This window comes from Oncorhynchus mykiss, chromosome 8 (assembly GCF_013265735.2).
Source record: "Oncorhynchus mykiss isolate Arlee chromosome 8, USDA_OmykA_1.1, whole genome shotgun sequence".
Classification (NCBI taxonomy): domain Eukaryota; kingdom Metazoa; phylum Chordata; class Actinopteri; order Salmoniformes; family Salmonidae; genus Oncorhynchus; species Oncorhynchus mykiss.
In genome coordinates, this window is record NC_048572.1 from 23,313,481 (window position 1) to 23,331,425 (window position 17,945).

At 43.7% G+C, this 17,945-nt stretch overlaps 1 protein-coding gene across 1 annotated transcript in view; it reads right to left on the reverse strand.

Moving 5' to 3' along the window:
• galnt14 (UDP-N-acetyl-alpha-D-galactosamine:polypeptide N-acetylgalactosaminyltransferase 14 (GalNAc-T14)) overlaps positions 1 to 17,945 on the reverse strand; it is a 105,604-nt gene that overhangs the window by 53,293 nt on the left and 34,366 nt on the right. The window contains exon 3 of the mRNA XM_021612019.2: positions 2,585 to 2,683. Within this exon, the coding sequence (XP_021467694.2) occupies positions 2,585 to 2,683 (99 nt within the window). The remainder of the gene's footprint in view (positions 1 to 2,584; positions 2,684 to 17,945) is intronic.

The window sequence follows — 17,945 nt, forward strand, 5'->3', positions numbered from 1 at the left end:
GTGGCCTTTGTACCATTGTTGCCTTTGTACCAGATACAGTCTCTTACGACGTTTGTTTGATCTCCCTTGGAAATTGGTAATTGAGACCGAATTTGGTCCCTTTAAGCTCCATTCCCCTGCTTTTGATCAGCTCCTTTTGTTGGTAGTGTTCAAATTTTGCGATGATCGGTAGGGGACCCTTGGTTTTGTCGCTCCGAACTCCAAGTGTGTACTCGGTGGAAAGCTACTTTGTTCACAGTCTCTATAGAAAGTTTCAAGGCGGATTGCATGAATTCTGTGATCGCGCCCTCTGGATTATTGGATGCGTCCTCAGGAATCCCAGAAAAAATATGATTTTCACACATGCTACGACTTTGTATGTCTAGTAGCGACTCCTTCATCACCCTGTTTTCCCTGAGTAGACAATACATGTGGATTTTTTACCTTGGCTGTGAGTGCCTTGTTTTCTCCTTGGAGTGTGAGAATTTCACTCTGGCTGAACTCCAAACTCCCCCTCAGCCCTGCTACCTTCTCACACAACTATTCCAGTGTTGCATGGATTCCAGCCAGAACACTAGCCTCTACTTCAACGGTAAGTAAATCATCCATGTCTGTAGATTAATCTGCCAAGCCGCACTGTTTCTTGACACACTGCTCGCTTAACCCGGAAGCCAGCCGCACCAATGTGTCGGAGGAAACACCGTCAAGCTGTTGACCGAAGTCATTCCTGAATATAACAACTCATCCAACTCGGAATCCAAAAGTCGGGAACTTGGGCCCCTTTCTAGAGCCCACAAGAAGGACGGCCGTGCCACCTTCCTATTCAAGTGAGTACAGCACAACAAGGTGAGTCCAAAAATATATTGTATGCTCCTGCATAAATTATGTAATATGCCAGTGTCACGTCTACTCCCCCTCTCTGGCACTCGACGTCACCGGTCTACTAACCACCGGTCCTGGCAACCCATCATTACGTACACCTGCGCCCCATCATAAGGCACACCTGGACTCCATCACTACCCTGATTACTCCCCCTTTATCTAGCATCACTCTTCAGGCAGTATTGGTTATGTTTCACTGTCAGACATGTCTCTTGTTTTGTATTGTTCATTATTAGTAAACTCACTAACTGCACCTGCTTTCTGACTCCCTGCGTTGATGTAACAGCCAGGGAGATCTTTAAAAAAAAAAAATTATAAGGAAAGTCAATGAAAAACAAATTCTTATTTACAATGACGGCCTACCCCATCCAAACCTGGACGACGCTGGACCAATTGTGCACCGCCCTATGGGACTCCCAATCACAGCCAGATGTGGTACAGCCTGGATTCAAACCAGGGACTATAGTGATGCCTCTTGCACTGAGATGCAGTGCCTTAGACCGCTGCACCACTCGGGAGCCAAGTATACTGTAGCCAAGAATGTAATACTAAGCGTATCTTGTGTAGTAAGTTGTTAGTAGCCCATGTGCCTCACCCTAATAATTTGGTCCCTTTTCTCCTCATAACTTAGCCTACTGTTCTGACTTGGTGGTGCACATGTTTTAAAGAAATTCAATCATAGAATATTGTAAGAGCTTTCATTGTCTGCATATAAACCCCCTTTATTTATCCTACGGTTCTGACTTGGAGTACAGGAAGAATACTGTAAGAACGGCTCATGTTCTGAATTCTGTCGCTGTACATTTCAAAAGTGCTGAACAAATTTTTATATTGACTACGTCCGTCCTAGCTCGCTCATTAATGTCTTAATCGAAATTATGGATTGCCTCTGTTGGAGTCTAGCTTGAAATACTTACCATACTAGAAGTAAATTATTACATGTATGAGGAATGTATATGGTGGGGTTAATGGAGGGTGGATAAGAACGAGGGGTTTGGAAAGTTACTGAGTGAGGGAAAAGGCAATCACTTGGTTGTTGTCATTGATAAGGGTTGCTGTGGATTAGTGAGGAATGTGGGCTGAGTTCAGGTCAGGTTAGATGAAGGCAGAAGGAAGAGTTTTATTACACACATCACTTAACTTTCTGCCTAGCAACAAATATGCAGTGCTTAGATGTGCAAGGAGGAGACTCCGCCTAAAGGAGGGTATAAATGCTTGTGCTGGTGGAAACAAGTCTGTCTTTTTCAGCTGTTTGGCCCAGTGGGTGAATAAACTTGGTTTGAGCTTCACTAGTCGTCCCTGAATTTTACTCTGTCAGAACACCTCTTATCCGGTCGTCGTTCCCTTATGCCATAGTTGGTACATCTCAATTGTCAGTAGAAACCATGTTTGTTTAAGCAAGTCAGCCATATCAGCTCTGTTTAAAAAAATAGTAAATGAGGCTGAATGAACTGTTTTGCTGCCAGGCAAGGCTCCACGGATGTCCAGGTGTAGCAGTGGTAAGGATTCACTCCATGGTGCCTGAAAAGAAAGCTCTGCTGTTGGGACAGCTTTATGTAGGCCCTAACAGTTTGTGGGCATCATTTGTCATCGTTATAGTGCAATGAATGTATTGTTTAGTGTTGTGTCGTGGCTTTCTTGGCATTCATCACAGTTTTTTGTTTGTCCCACCAAGATTTACATGCTAGAATTGCCACTGGTAACAGGGCAGAGGGATCTCTTACCTCCTGATGGTCCGTAGCAGAGTGGAGCGGGCCTCGTTGTGGAAAGTGATGACGATGGAGGTGGAGGGCAGATCTGGGTTATAATGCAATGTGGTGCATCTGATGGAGAGAGACACAAAACAATTCAGGAGACATCAGCCAGCAGGTCAACTCAGAACTACTCAAAACAGTTCATGTTGGCTTCAAAGCCAAAGTTGTGCAGCTATTGACTTTGTCTTTCTTTTTGACGGCTTCACAGACTGTAAAACCAAGTGTCTCTTCTCCATCTTATCAGTCTCTGGTTGATATTCCAAAGTCAAAGACGAATAACAAAGCCAAGGACAGATAGGCAGATTGTCCTGTACCTCCTGTAAACCGTTCAAAACCGCTTCATAATTAAGAGAACAGTGTTGCTAAGGGTAACTAGACAAAAGCTTGCTGTTGTGGGAGGAAGGACAGTACTATGAATATGTGATGAGAATGATAATGACAGCCATGCCAGGACAGAAACTTGAGGAGGTGCAGTTCTATAAATGATAGATGAGCAGAAGATGTCATTATTAAAACAGCATCCAACACCACAGCTACCTCTGACCAGACAAGGTGTGGGAGTAGCTCACACTGAGGTGGATGGCTGGTCATGTCTGGTGTAGTAGAAAATGTCTCAGAGGACACACACACACACACATACACACGGCTGAAGAGAGGGTAAGTGTGTGTGTGTGTGTTTACGTGGAGACAGAAGATGCTAATCCATCTGTGGCCAATGTGGAGAACATCAACACTTCTGTTCAAATGACACCAACAACCAACACAGTAAACATTCTCTCGCTCTCTTGCTCACTCTCTCTCTCTCGCTCTCTCTCTCTCTGTCTTTAGCTCAAGGTGATTTGTTCAGTATTTCCAGCGGAGTGATAAGATAACAAGTCTGGCTTGTGCTGAAAGACAGGCGATGGGGACGATGATAAAGTTACCATTGTTTTCTGCTGTCGTCAACACTACTGTTTTTGAGTCATTAAGCCATGAGTTTGATGTGCTTTCTCCTCAGCAGTCTGCTCTGTGTGTGCTGAGATGCACAGAGAAACATCAAGGGAGCTGTGTGCCAGACAGATAAGCACAGGAAAGAACAGCAAACAAACACAAACTGTAATTTCATATTTATTTTCAACTTGGCTTAAATCGAATTAGCCATTGTGTTCAACAACTTTCCTGTTGCTTTAATAAAAAGTGCTTTAATAAAAAATTGAGTGCCCAATGACAAACACTGGATGTTTTTTCTCATCCTTTCAGAGCCTGGCAAGCAGATATTTTCTGTAGATATTTTCTTTCTTTCTGGGGTGGCAGGTAGCCTAGAGGTTAGAGTGTTGGGCCAGTAACCAAGAGGTTGCAAAATCAAATCCCTGAGCTGACAAGGTAAAAATCTGTTGTTCTGCCCCCGAACAAGGCAGTTAACCAACTGTTCTCAGGCTGTCATTGTAAGTAAGAAGATGTTCTTATATGACTTGTCTAGTTAAATGTAAAAAATAAAGTTTCAAATCCTGGGTGGATGAAGAGAGACGTTGTCCAGATTAGCATGCATATGGTGCTGGAATCAATTAATATTTTATCACTGCTGTTTGGGAGACCACTTGACCAGTCTGTGTGTATACAGCCTCTATTATTGAAGCCTTCTAAAAGTTTCATATGAGGCTGAGAGAAGCAGGAGTGTGGTGGGGTGGTCAGGCTGACACATGGACACCTGATGCCCATTGACCCCTGTCTGTATTTATGTCTGCGCCTTAAGGTCATTCTGTACCTGTTCCCCTATCCCCCCTCCAGTGTTATTCTGAGGGTGGTACCGACTTTGCGCAGCCGACTGCAACACCTGTCACCACATTTGCTTCGGGCAGAAAAACACTGATCGGTTGAGATGTACCTCGCAGATACTGTCAAGTCTGTGCTGTTCCTCTGGCACAGGGAGGCAGCGAGTGATTCTCAATAAGCTTTTCCCAGCCAGCCGAGCATGATTCATCCCCAATGCTGCCGCTCCTCTCCTATCTCTAGCTAAAGCCTACATCTATTCAAAGCTTTCTGCTTTCTTAACTCGTTTCAAGAGAGCGTTATCTCAGGAGGCATATTCAGCAGTGCAGAGCCACAACAACAGTTTACCTCAGACACACACCTCTCAACACTGGGCCTTGAGAATCTCTTAAAATCTCTGGTCTCCTCTAGTTCACTTATATGGAGCACAATGGATGTTCATATCACTTTGTGGGAAGCCTCCAGTAAACTAAACACTAGATACAGTCATGATGTAGGAAATGGCAATGTACAACAGAATCGCATTTAGTTCTGGCATATTAATAGACAGAGAGAGAGAGATGTCGTCATGACCCTAACATCAAGCCATTTGCAATTTGCCTGCGCCTAACAACAACAGTAAGTAACAAGTAGCGCAGGTACCCGCATTAGAGAAGCTGTTGTTTAGATGTTGGCCGGGCAGGTGGGCGGGCAGGGAGCAGGGTGTGGTCAAAGAACATCCATCTCCTCTAACAGAGAATGCCTAAGTATCAGAATCTGCAGTCTCTACAACAGACAGCTGGCAGGCACTGGACACACACACATATAAACGCCTCTAACCTCAAAGGTCAGCCTCAGGTTCGGTTGTTCCGTTCCATCTCCTGTAATATAGACAAGACTCTTTAGAGGGACTATCTGGGTGAGAATATTGGGCGTAGTGAGGCAGCCTGGGTCAAAAAGCAACACTAGCCACAGAGGAGAAGAGGAGGAGACAGTGGGGGCTGTAGCAGAGCTCTCTGTGTGTGGATCCCTTCAAAGGAGAAGAGAGAGACAATCCTTGAGTGTGGATTAGTAACTGAAGGACAGAGGGACCCTGTAAGTAGTGAATAATCGATTATTGTACTGGTTGTGTGTTTCTTGTAGTGTTGAACGATTAACTGAAATGCTGGTTATTTTTGTTTTTTTTGACCAATGGGTAAATTATTTAAACATTATTGAAAAAATGTCTGTGAGCTTAATGCACACATTACGCAGTTTCTCTAGCAATAAATCAGATCAAGCCCGAACTGTGCGATGTAGTAGGGAGTTATAGTTTCCAACAGGCCAATATTCTACATAGTTTTGCGAGGAAAACATGGTAATTAATTACAATGACCAGTGGCGACCCGTCATTTAGGGCAGGTGGGGCAGAGCCTGTCACTCATGGGGACACTACGTCACCTCCAAGTCTAAGGGTAGACCTCGAGAATTCAAGCCCCTTGGGTGCTGCCATATACTGTAGTTACATTAGAAGTGCCCGTCCAAGAAGGCTCAAGGTCATTGGACAGATAAGAATGACGTCAAATCACGTTATATCTACAGTAGCTTTGATTGGACTGATCATGTCAACATCATACTTTCAAAATCTTAGCTAGTAGTCATCATCATCAATCAAGTCGACAATCCACTGGCAAATCAATCCTTCTCAAATGAAGATAAATAATGGAGAGAAATGATATATAAAACGCATCAGTGCTCATCGGCCATTGGACATAAATATTACAGAACAAGTTGGAAATTGCAAATTCAACAATGAGTGGTTTGGAAGGAATCAATGGCTAACTGCAAGCATTGCAAAGCAATCATTAGCCTGCTATTCAGTGGAGTGGCTGTGTGGTCCCAAGTCTAAGATTAATGGTATCTTTTCCTAGTTTAAAATTACAAACATTCAACATTGGCCATGCTGTCAATGAAGCATGACTTGTGCCGCACTCAAAACAACTATAAACTCGGAACTGCAAAATCTGACAAGATAAATGGGAACTCGGGAAAAACGAGTTCCGACTGGCAAAATGCGTTTTTAACTTTCATCCAACTCGGCATTGGAAATCGGGAACTCGGGTCTCTTTCTAGAGCTACGACCTGAAAATCACTGACGTCATCATGATTCAACCTTTTTTCACCCCATGTTCCCAGTTGTCTTGAAAGCACCATAAATACAGAGATTGCCAGGCTTTGATGACAAAGTTTGAATTTGCCCATGAAGGACCACCACACCACCTTCCTGTTCAAGTGAGTACAGCACAACAAGGTCAGTCACAAAAATGTCTTGTATGCTGCTACATAAATTATGTAATATGCCAGGGAGATATGTATACTGTATCTAAAAAAATAATACTAAGTGTTTGTTGTGTAGTAAGCTGTTAGTAGCCCATGTGCCTCAGCCTTATAATTTGGTCTATTTACCCCTCTTGTTTTCACCTACTGTTCTGACTTGGTGGTGCACATGTAGCCTATAACATGTTTTAGAGAAATGTAATCATCACATTTTTTAAGAGCTTTCATTGTCTGCTTATATGCCCTTTATTTATCCTACGGTTCTGACTTGGTATACAGGGAGAACACTGTAAGAACGGCCCATGTTCTGAATTCTGTCGCAGTACATTTCAAAAGTGCTAAACAAATAGTTATATTGACTATGTACGTCCTAGCTCGCTCATTAATGTCTTAATCGAAATTACGTATTGCCTCTTATCCGCTTGTTGTCCCCTTATGCCATAGTTTGTACATCTCAATTGTCATTAGAAACCACATTTGTTTAAGCAAGTGAGTCATATCAGCTGTGTTTTTTTAAAGGCAGTAAATGAGGCTGAATGAACTGTTTTGCTGCCAGACAAGGCTCCACTGATAGCCAGGTGTAGCAGTGGTAAGATGTTGGAACAGCTTTACGTAGGCCCTAACAGTTTTTGCCCCACCAAGATTGACATTCTAAACTCACCACTGACATTGACCATAATCCATTGTGTTCCTACTTACCCAGTCTGTGTGTTTCTTTTATGCCTGCTACCTTACATTAGTGCGGGCCAGACACAGAGAGGGAGAGAAGAGAGAAGAATGCGTGATTTAGAGGGATAGAGAGCAGTTGCTTCATGAGGTATCTCTACCTGAAAATAAAGGATCTAACTGGTTGATAGTTGCTATTCAGCAGTTGTAAAAGGATGCCTTATTTACTTTGAAGCACTACTAATATAGGGATTCTATCAGACAGCATAGGCAGCAGCTCTATAGAGATGAGATGAAGACTTGGAAAGAAATTATAAAGTTATCAAATAGAAGAAAAAAAACGGAATATTTTATTAAAGTAATGTGAAGAAATGATGGTAATAATGGGCAGTCACTACCATCATGGGTACTTTTATTCATTGTTTTATTCTGTGTTACAGCATCCAACCCACATAATGCATAGTGCATTTAAGGTTCAGAAAAATGTGATTATTTTTTTATAATCAAACCGAAACCGAACCGATGTCAGAAAGCACTAATCGCTCAGCACTAGTTTCTTGTTCAATGTTAATACAGCAGACACAGTTAAACTGTCATTATGTACTGTAAGACTGTATTTTCTGGTTACTTAGAGTTGCTGATCCAGAGAAATTCATCTTCAAATGACATTCAAAAATCATCTTTCACAAAATCTACGATGCATTACACCACCTGCCCCAAGACTCTCAAAGTTCCATCGAAGATCCATAGAATTGTCTTTCTCATCATCATCATCACAAATGTACAGTATACCTGAATACCATTGTTTATGGGACTTTTCCTAAAAGATGTATGAATTAGTTGAAAAGATCCAGGGAAGCTAGGGTTAATCAAGGATATTAAAAGCCTTCAGTCATGAATCCAGGCCAGGTCTGAGAGTACCAGGCAGCTCAACCCACTGCTCTCCCTTCCTGACATCAAAGCCGCTCATCAGGATTTATTTTTGTTCAGGCGCATATGTGCGACATCCTCTCTCTGATGAGATTTGAGGATAGGAGAGCTCTCCTCTCCTAATCATCTCCTCTCCCTATCATCTCCTCTCGTCTCCCCATCATCTCATCTCCTCTCCCCATCATCCTATCTCAACTCTCTCCATCATCTCCTATGTGCGACATCCTCTCTCTGATGAGATTTGAGGATAGGAGATAGAGCTCTCCTCTCCTAATCATCTCCTCTCCCCATCATCCCATCTCATCTCTCTCCATCATCTCATCTCTCCCCATCATCTCATCTCCTCTTCTCATCATCTCATCTCCTCTTCCCATCATCTCCTCTCCTCTCCTCTCCCCATCATCTCCCCATCATCTCATCTTCTCTCCTCTCCCCATCATCTAATCTCCTCTCCCCATCCTCTCCCCATCCTCTCCTCTCCCCATCCTCTCCTCTCCTCTCCTCTCCTCTCCTCTCCTCTCCTCTCCTCTCCTCTCCTCTCCTCTCCTCTCCTCTCCTCTCCTCTCCTCTCCTCTCCTCTCCTCTCCTCTCCCCATCATCTCCTCTCCTCTCCCCATCATCTCCTCTCCTCTCCCCATCATCTCCTCTCCTCTCCTCATCATCTCATCTCCTCTCCCCATCATCTCATCTCCTCTCCCCATCATCTCCTCTCCTCTCCCCATCATCTCCTCTCCTCTCCCATCATCTCCTCTCCTCTCCCCATCATCTCCTCTCCTCTCCCCATCATCTCCTCTCCTCTCCCCATCAACTAATCTCCTCTCACCATCATCTCATCTCCTCTCCCCATCATCTCCTCTCCTCTCCCTATCATCTCATCTCCCTATCATCTCATCTCCTCTCCCTATCATCTCATCTCCTCTCCCCAACATCTCATCTCATCTCTCCCCATCATCTCCTCATCATCTCATCTCCTCTCCTCTCCCCATCATCTCCTCTCCTTTCCTCAGCAGCATTCATTCTCAGGAAATGCTGAATGTTTTGGGACGGGATCTTTTATCCACCGTGTCTGGTCTGCACATCTATCACATACAACACAGTCCTGGTACACAGAGGCAGCCCAATAATAAGTATTCTCATCTCCCTTTCTACTTGAATGCAATTTTAAACATTCATTCAAATTCACAGCTGCTCTGTGGAGACTGGATATAGTGATTTATTAACGGAGACAAGTACCGAGGAATGCCTGTCTTGAGGGCGGATAGGACCTAGGCCATGGTCTCTTTTGAAAAAAGCGCACCCCTGAGTAGTGTTATCGTATTCATCTGTTAACTTCTTGGTGACAGGGGGGCAGTATTGAGTAGCTTGGATGAATAAAGTGCCCAGAGTTAACTGCCTGCTACTCTGTCCCAGATGCTAATATATTTATATTATTAGTAATATTGGATAGAAAACACTCTGAAGTTTCTAAAACTGTTTGAATGATGTCTGTGAGTATAACAGAACTCATATGGCAGCCGAAAACCTGAGAAAAATCCAACCAGGAAGTGGGAAATCTGAGGTTTGTATTTTTTCAACTCTTTGCCATTCCAATATACAGTGTAAATCGGGTCATATTGCACTTCCTATGGCTTCCACTAAGATGTCAACAATCTTTAGAACTTTGTTTGAGGCTTCTACTGTGAAGTGGGGGCGAATGAGAGGGGATTGAGCCAGGTGTCTGGCAGAGTACCGTTCCATTGCTTTTCTACAGACATAGGAATTCTCCAGTTGGAACATAATTGAAGATTTATGATAAAAACATCCTAAAGATTGATTCTATACTTAGTTTGACAAGTTTCTACAGGCTGTAATGGAACTTTTTGAACTTTTCGTCCGACGTTCGGCTGGACCTGCATGCGCGTTTGGATTTGTTTACCAAACGCCCTAACAAAAGAAGCTGTTTGGACATAAACTTTATCAAACAAATCAAACATTTATTGTGGAACTGGGTTTCCTGTGAGTGCAGGTTCTGCTGAAGATCATCAAAGGTAAGTGAATATTTATAATGCTATTTCTGACTAATGTTGAGTACACAAAATGGCGGATATCTTTTTGGCTGCTTTGTTGTCTGAACGCTGTACTCAGATTATTGCATGGTTTGCTTTTTCCGTAAAGTTTCTTTGAAATCTGACACAGCGGTTGCATTAAGGAGAAGTATATCTCTAAATTCATGTATAACACTTGTATTCTCATCAACATTTATGATGAGTATTTCTGTAAATTGATGTGGCTCTCTGCAAAATCACTGCATGTTTTATAACTACTGAACGTAACGTGCCAATGTAAAATTAAATTTTTTGATATAAATATGCACTTTATCGAACAAAACATACATGTATTGTGTAACATGAAGTCCTATGAGTGTCATCTGATGAAGATCATCAAAGGTTAGTGATTAATTTTATCTCTATTTGTGCTTTTTGTGACTCCTCTCTTTGGCTGGAAAAATGGCTGTTTTTTTCTGTGAGTTGGTGGTGACCTAACATAATAATTTGTGGTACTTTCGATCTAAAGCCTTTTTGAAATCAGACACTGTGGCTGGATTAACGAGATTTTTAAAATGGTGTAAAATTCTTGTATGCTTGAGGAATTTTAATTCTGAGATTTTTGTTGTATTGAATTTGGCGCTACCGTCCCACATATCCCAGAGAGGTTAAGTCACAGTTTGTTAAATGACCAGCAAGAGTTCTTCCTCGGTTTGAAAAACACGAGCCAGGGATATTATCAATACAACACTAATACTATATTTACAAATATTTATAATAGGAGAGTTTAAAACTATGCTTTCAGTGACACAGCAAAATGGAGTCTGTAGCATGGTATTTTTCCTTTCATTATTGTCCCAACTAAACTACCATATATGTCAATTATATTCCAACAGAGAATTATGAATTCAAAATCTACTGTAGCAAAGCCTGATTCGTTCTGCAAACACTGATCTTCATTCTGCTCTTTGAGTCTGACTATAGCAATAGAGTGATTGACAGGTTTTCACAGGTCTCTGCAGTGCTTTGTGTATGAGGTCCCCCAGTCAGTGCACCACTTGAAAGCCAGATTGAAATGAATATTACCATGCATTTCCCCAGCCTTGGAGTATGACTCTCTCTGTAACTCCTACCTACCTGCCATGCAAAGAAGTGATTAAAATCTGCCAAATCAAAGAAGCTTTGAACAATAGCAGCCCTGGTGCGCTTCCTGGCTGTGAGGCCCACGTTAAATCTCTCCTCTGTGAGAGAGGAGAGAAGAACCAGCTTATGAAAATGCAGGCCTACCCCCGGAACAACACTACCTCAGTAAACCCGCGCCAACAGGACTCCAACAGTCTGCTGCTGCAGTATAGTAAGCTCAGTGAAGAGGACTGCATCTAATTATCATGAGGAGAGAGACCATCCTGTTGAAGTGATGGCACACTGGTACAGGGCAGCAGAGAATATACTATGAGACCCATAGTTTCAGGCACAAGTATTAGTCCACTTTCATTGCTGGTGTGAGCAACATTAGATGAGATGTACAGATCATGGTAGAAGAACCCGTCAGTGACGTTGAAAAACGAGGGCATAGGCAATGTCCAATAGGCAATATTTCTATATACTGTATAACAGCAACGTGAGAATAATCTGATACGGCTTGTGGAGGAGGAGGAGGAGGAGGAGGAGTATATAAACTAGTGTAGCTGCTGTGTATGCCTCTGGCTTTCTGGGATAGCAGCCGCATCTTGGTGCGCTGCACAGAAACCATCAGTCACTTCAGCCATAGCCCGGAGTGTACTTTACATACAAGGCTTTCTTAAATAGCATGCACACAGCATATTACTAGGCACTCTGTCAGACACAACAGCTGTGAGGGGACTGGGAAGGGAAGCAGCGTATTGCTGCTGGTGGACTTGGTGAATTTTCTGTAGGGAAGATAAATGTGTCCTTGCGAAGCGGAGAGAGAGTTTTTCTGGTTGGGGGGGTTCCATAAAATGAATCTCTGGTCCCTCCTGCGTTCTTACTTAAAACGGTTTCTGCTGAGGTGATGATTTAAGCAATGTGTGGGTATGATATGTTGGGCTACAGTACATTCAGCCCATATGTTGTTGAGGAGCGGAGGGAACCCATATGTTGTTGAGGAGCAGAGGGAACCCATATGTATTTGAGGAGAGGATGGAACCCATATGTTGTTGAGGAGAGGAGGGAACCCATATGTTGTTGAGGCGAGGAGGGAACCCATATGTTGTTGAGGAGAGGAGGGAACCCATATGTTGTTGAGGAGTGGAGGGAACTCATATGTTGTTGAGGAGCGGAGGGAACCCATATGTTGTTGAGGAGCAGAGGGAACCCATATGTGAGATTATTATTACTGAACCAGATGGCCAAACAGAGAGAGAAGACAACAAGTTGTGGACTCAGGGCAAATATCAATATACATATGAGGCTGGCAATGAACAGCAAAATCTCACATTCCAGATTACACACATATACTGTGTCTGAGCTTCTGAAAAATAAAATCGAATGCAAAAAGGCAGGGAATGAATATAAGCTATTACACATTTATATTACTGTCATTAATTAATGTAATTAATATGCAATTAATAAATGGGTCATTCTGTGTGGCCCAGTGTGCAGTAGTAAATATGTACCTGTCTGGCAGTGTCTCTTGGTGGATCAGTGAATGAGTGTATAGAATCCCATGCGTGTATAGAATCCCGAAAGTTCCAGCTAGGGGAGAGGAGCTGTGATGCACTATGGGGTTGAACAGAGGAACTCACATTCTGTTTGGATTACCACTGACTGTTGGAGGGGTCTGTCTTCAGCCCTGCTGCTGCCATGGATAGACTCATCCTCTCTCTGTGGACCCACACAGCAAACATGAAACATAATCCAATGAGAAAGGCTAGTACACCGAGACAAAGCACAGGAATAATGGGGAAAGAGACTTTGCTTTCTGAAAGCTGCCATAGCTTTCCAATGTGATTGCAATGAATCTCCTCCTCACACCAGTTTGCTGTTTACAGGCTCCAGGTTGTGTGTGGTTAGGCTACAGCCAGCTTGTTGTTTACAGGCTCCAGGTTGTGTGTGGTTAGGCTACAGCCAGCTTGTTGTTTACAGGCTCCAGGTTGTGAGTGGTTAGGCTACAGCCAGCTTGTTGTTTACAGGCTCCAGGTTGTGAGTGGTTAGGCTACAGCCAGCTTGTTGTTTACAGGCTCCAGGTTGTGTGTGGTTAGGCTACAGCCAGCTTGTTGTTTACAGGCTCCAGGTTGTGAGTGGTTAGGCTACAGCCAGCTTATTGTTTACAGGCTCCAGGTTGTGAGTGGTTAGGCTACAGCCAGCTTGTTGTTTACAGGCTCCAGGTTGTGTGTGGGTAGGCTACAGCCAGCTTGTTGTTTACAGGCTCCAGGTTGTGTGTGGGTAGGCTACAGCCAGCTTGTTGTTTACAGGCTCCAGGTTGTAAGTGGGTAGGCTACAGCCAGCTTGTTGTTTACAGGCTCCAGGTTGTGAGTGGTTAGGCTACAGCCAGCTTATTGTTTACAGGCTCCAGGTTGTGAGTGGTTAGGCTACAGCCAGCTTGTTGTTTACAGGCTCCAGGTTGTGAGTGGTTAGGCTACAGCCAGCTTGTTGTTTACAGGCTCCAGGTTGTGAGTGGTTAGGCTACAGCCAGCTTGTTGTTTACAGGCTCCAGGTTGTGAGTGGGTAGGCTACAGCCAGCTGGATGTTTACAGGCTCCAGGTTGTGTGTGGTTAGGCTACAGCCAGCTTGTTGTTTACAGGCTCCAGGTTGTGAGTGGTTAGGCTACAGCCAGCTTGTTGTTTACAGGCTCCAGGTTGTGAGTGGGTAGGCTACAGCCAGCTTGTTGTTTACAGGCTCCAGGTTGTGTGTGGTTAGGCTACAGCCAGCTTGATGTTTACAGGCTCCAGGTTGTGAGTGGGTAGGCTACAGCCAGCTTGGGACAACGGCTACCTACAGTACCAACCTCCACTCACCATCCCCCCCTTCATTCACCCTCCCTCACCCTCTCACCTCACAAACAACCCCATCTGAGTGTGTTAGCTAGGCCATAGCCCCCGGGTCAGATAAAGTGTGCCAGTCTACCATCCTAACGTTACTGTACCACACTGTCATATTAACCTAAAAATAGGCCCTGGCATGTGATGCCAGCCTGGGATAAGGCACCGTTTTTTTTTATAGCTGGCCCACAGGTATTGTGACACAGTTTACTTGTCCTATTTGCTAAATTCATTTTGGATGCTTTGATTTCTCAGTCCAGAAATAGGTCCTAAATGTAGAATATACAGTTCTATAAACGACTTTGCCATAAAGGGAAAATCGTTCAGAGAGGAGGAACATGTTGGGCTGGGTTGAGACAGGCTAAGGATTCAATGGCACACCATTGGCGATGAAACATGCCTGTATAGTATATTTTAAGGAAGTAATAATGAAATGATCATGTATCATTTGAACTGATACACACGTCTCTGATGCTGGTTTGTCCAGTCTTGTCTTTAAACATTAGTTATCTCATCTTATCCCTCAGGAAGAGATGGTGTGGAGAGCTGTGTTCAGCCTGCAGGTTACTTCCCTAGTTTGTTTCCCACATGAGAATCAGCTGCAGGGAACACTGAGGCATTATGGGTACTTCCACTGACATGACTGAAGGTCAATTGGGAAGTGTGTACTCGCCTCTAGCCACGGATCTAAAGTCAGTTTTGCCCTTCTACTCCGTAACGGTTTTGGTTAGGGTTTGGGAGGGTTTGCTGATCCTAAATCTGTGTTTAAGGGCAACTGCTACTTCGTTAACTGTCAGGAGCTGCCCTCCAACTAAAAAAGTAATCCTCTAATACAGCATGCAAAACCATACCAGAGACCAGGTGGTTATGCTTTCTCATTAAAAATATAAAGAGGACTCTCAAACGTGCTCTGCTTGTGTCACAATGTGCTTGTTTCGAATCCTTTGAACTTAAAATCTGTCTCTTGGGTGCATATTTTAACATCAAATATCTAACATTAAACATTTAATGCATTGTCAAGGTTCTGGCACATCTTCGCGTGGCAAGCAACCACTTCACAATAATACTCATGACTATTCACTCTCGGTGGTTGTTTGTTGAAGAATTTCCCCAGGTGTTTTTCAACCTTAGGTATTTTACAGTGGCTTGAGTGTGTGTGTGTGTGTGTGTGTGTGTGTGTGTGTGAGTGAGAGAGAGCCATCACACTGAGGTTTCTCTGAGAGTTGCTTCTTAGTTTGGGGTGTCTCATTGCCTGTGCTGATTTAGTGGGCAGCCAGTCGTAGCGCTCTCTGCCTGTTCCTTAATTGGATCCTGTCACCAATCTCAGGCCTCTCTCCTCCAGCCTCCACCCACCCTCCACAGATCCCTCCACATTGGCAATCGTTATTGATAACCAAATGTGATGCCTGTAATATCCGGTAAGAGGGATGGAAATGGCGGCTAGATGAGTAGGCGAAGGACAGCAGTGATTGGAGATAATTGCCCTGTTGAAAAACGGGTCCTGACAGCTATGTGCTATCTGAGTTAAACATCTGGCTGAATCAATGCTTTGATTCGTATTGGAGGAGTTCCCAGTTGGAGACAGATGCCTGTGGGCCGCAGTTAGAGAGGCACGGTGGGACTGAGCCTGAGGACCACCCCTCCTACTCTCCTGGGTCTGATATTACACTCACACACACACACACACACACACACACACACACACACACACACACACACACACACACACACACACACACACACACACACACCAGCTGTGGAGCCTGCCGCACCTATCCAAGGTCTGGGAGAGAAGTGCAAACACTACCCGTGTGCTCAGTAAACCTGCCCCCATCTCTTTTACACATTAGAGGTGAAGTCAAAGCGAGCCCAGGGCATGATATGTGGCAGGCTTATTAAGAACAGTTCAACCATCTCTCTATGGACCCATTAGCACCTCTCCCAGCCATTGATCCACACATCATTCTCATCATGACAGCCCACTGCTGTCACATGATACCCATAGGAACAACAGGAACATTTATGAGCCGGAGTAAGGCAAGCACAATACTCCAGTTCAAGCATGATCTGAGCTTAATGTGCAATGTAAACTGTGACCGAACATATCTCAGTGGTTTCATGAAGGGTAATGGGAGGTGCACATGCTAGTAGTGATGTATGACAGCTGATGCATGGGAAGAAGATTAGCCAGATGGTATTTGAAGTAGCTCTTGTCCCTATGGAGCAGCTGTCCAATGCAGAACACCCCAGAAAAGACAGCCTCTTCACCAGGACTGCTCGACGTTGGTTACTAAGAGGGGAGGGGTTATATTACTGTTCTGACACACTCAAGGTTTCAGGTGAGCTAAGTTCATCTTTATTCTATGAGCAACAGCTGTTTCATTGTCAAATGAGGTTCTCTTAACTGAGTGTGTCAACGTGGGTTTGCTTTCTGACACAGGTGTCAAACTCATTCCACGGAGGGCAGAGTGGCTGTGGGTTCTCTCCTCCCTTGTACTTGATTGATGAATTAAGGTCACTAATTAGTAAGGAACACCTCACACTTGGTTTTCTGGGGTTTAATTGAAAGGAAAAAACAAAAACCTGCAGACACTAGGCCCTCCATGGAATGAGCTTGACACCCCTGCTTTGACTTCATTGATCTATGTCCTTGACAGACAGAAAGGGGAATGAAGCAATAATATCTCCTGAGATGAATCTAGCAGTTGATGAATGATAATCTAAAAGTATGGCCTCCTCTTGGATTACTGCCTCATCAACATTGAAACATTGAACAGGCTGTTCCAAACACCAGAGACCGACTGACTTCTCTTTGCCCGTAACTGTGACCCCAGTGCTAATGCTATTGGTGAGTCTGTGTCTGTTATATAGTTAATTTCTCCCCCTCAGTGAGCTCTGATTGCACTAATTGCTCAGCTAAGAGGCACCAGAGGTTGAAGTGATAAACACAGAGACAGGAGCCATCCTTCCTGATGTAACCCGCTCTGACCGCTCAGTGTCCAGCTCAAAATAATAGATCTCAAAGCGCTGGCAGAAGTGATGGGCATGGCAGGTTCAGGTAACTAAAGTAGAAGACATCTGCATGGAAATCTGCCATCTCCTGAACTACTTTCTGCTATGTGTAGCATAAGAAACACAAGCTGTGATGTAGTGGTGGAATGGCCAGTGACTGTTTATAATTGGTTTTGTATGAAACAGTCACTGTCCTACATTGATCTGTCCTACATTGATCTGTCCTACATTGATCTGTCCTACATTGATCTATCCTACATTGATGTATTTCATCAGTATTGAACAAGAAAATCCTGTAATAGAAATAAAAATAGAGAAGCCTCAAAACGTACTTCTCCCGTTTCCAGTAACAGAATATATATATATATTTTTTATGGTGCTCTTAGGAATATGTGCTAACCATGTCTAGAGTTATAAATATTAAGAAAAGTATATTACACTAGTAAAGCTGTGATTGCTCCTCTGTGAGGCAATGCCCTAGGACTGTCACGCCCTGACCTTAGTTCCTTTTTTATGTCTCTATTTTGGTTTGGTCGGGCGTGAGTTGGGGTGGGCATTCTATGTTGGTTTTCTATGTGTTTGGCCTGGTATGGTTCCCAATCAGAGGCAGCTGTCTATCGTTGTCTCTGATTGAGAACCATACTTAAGTAGCCT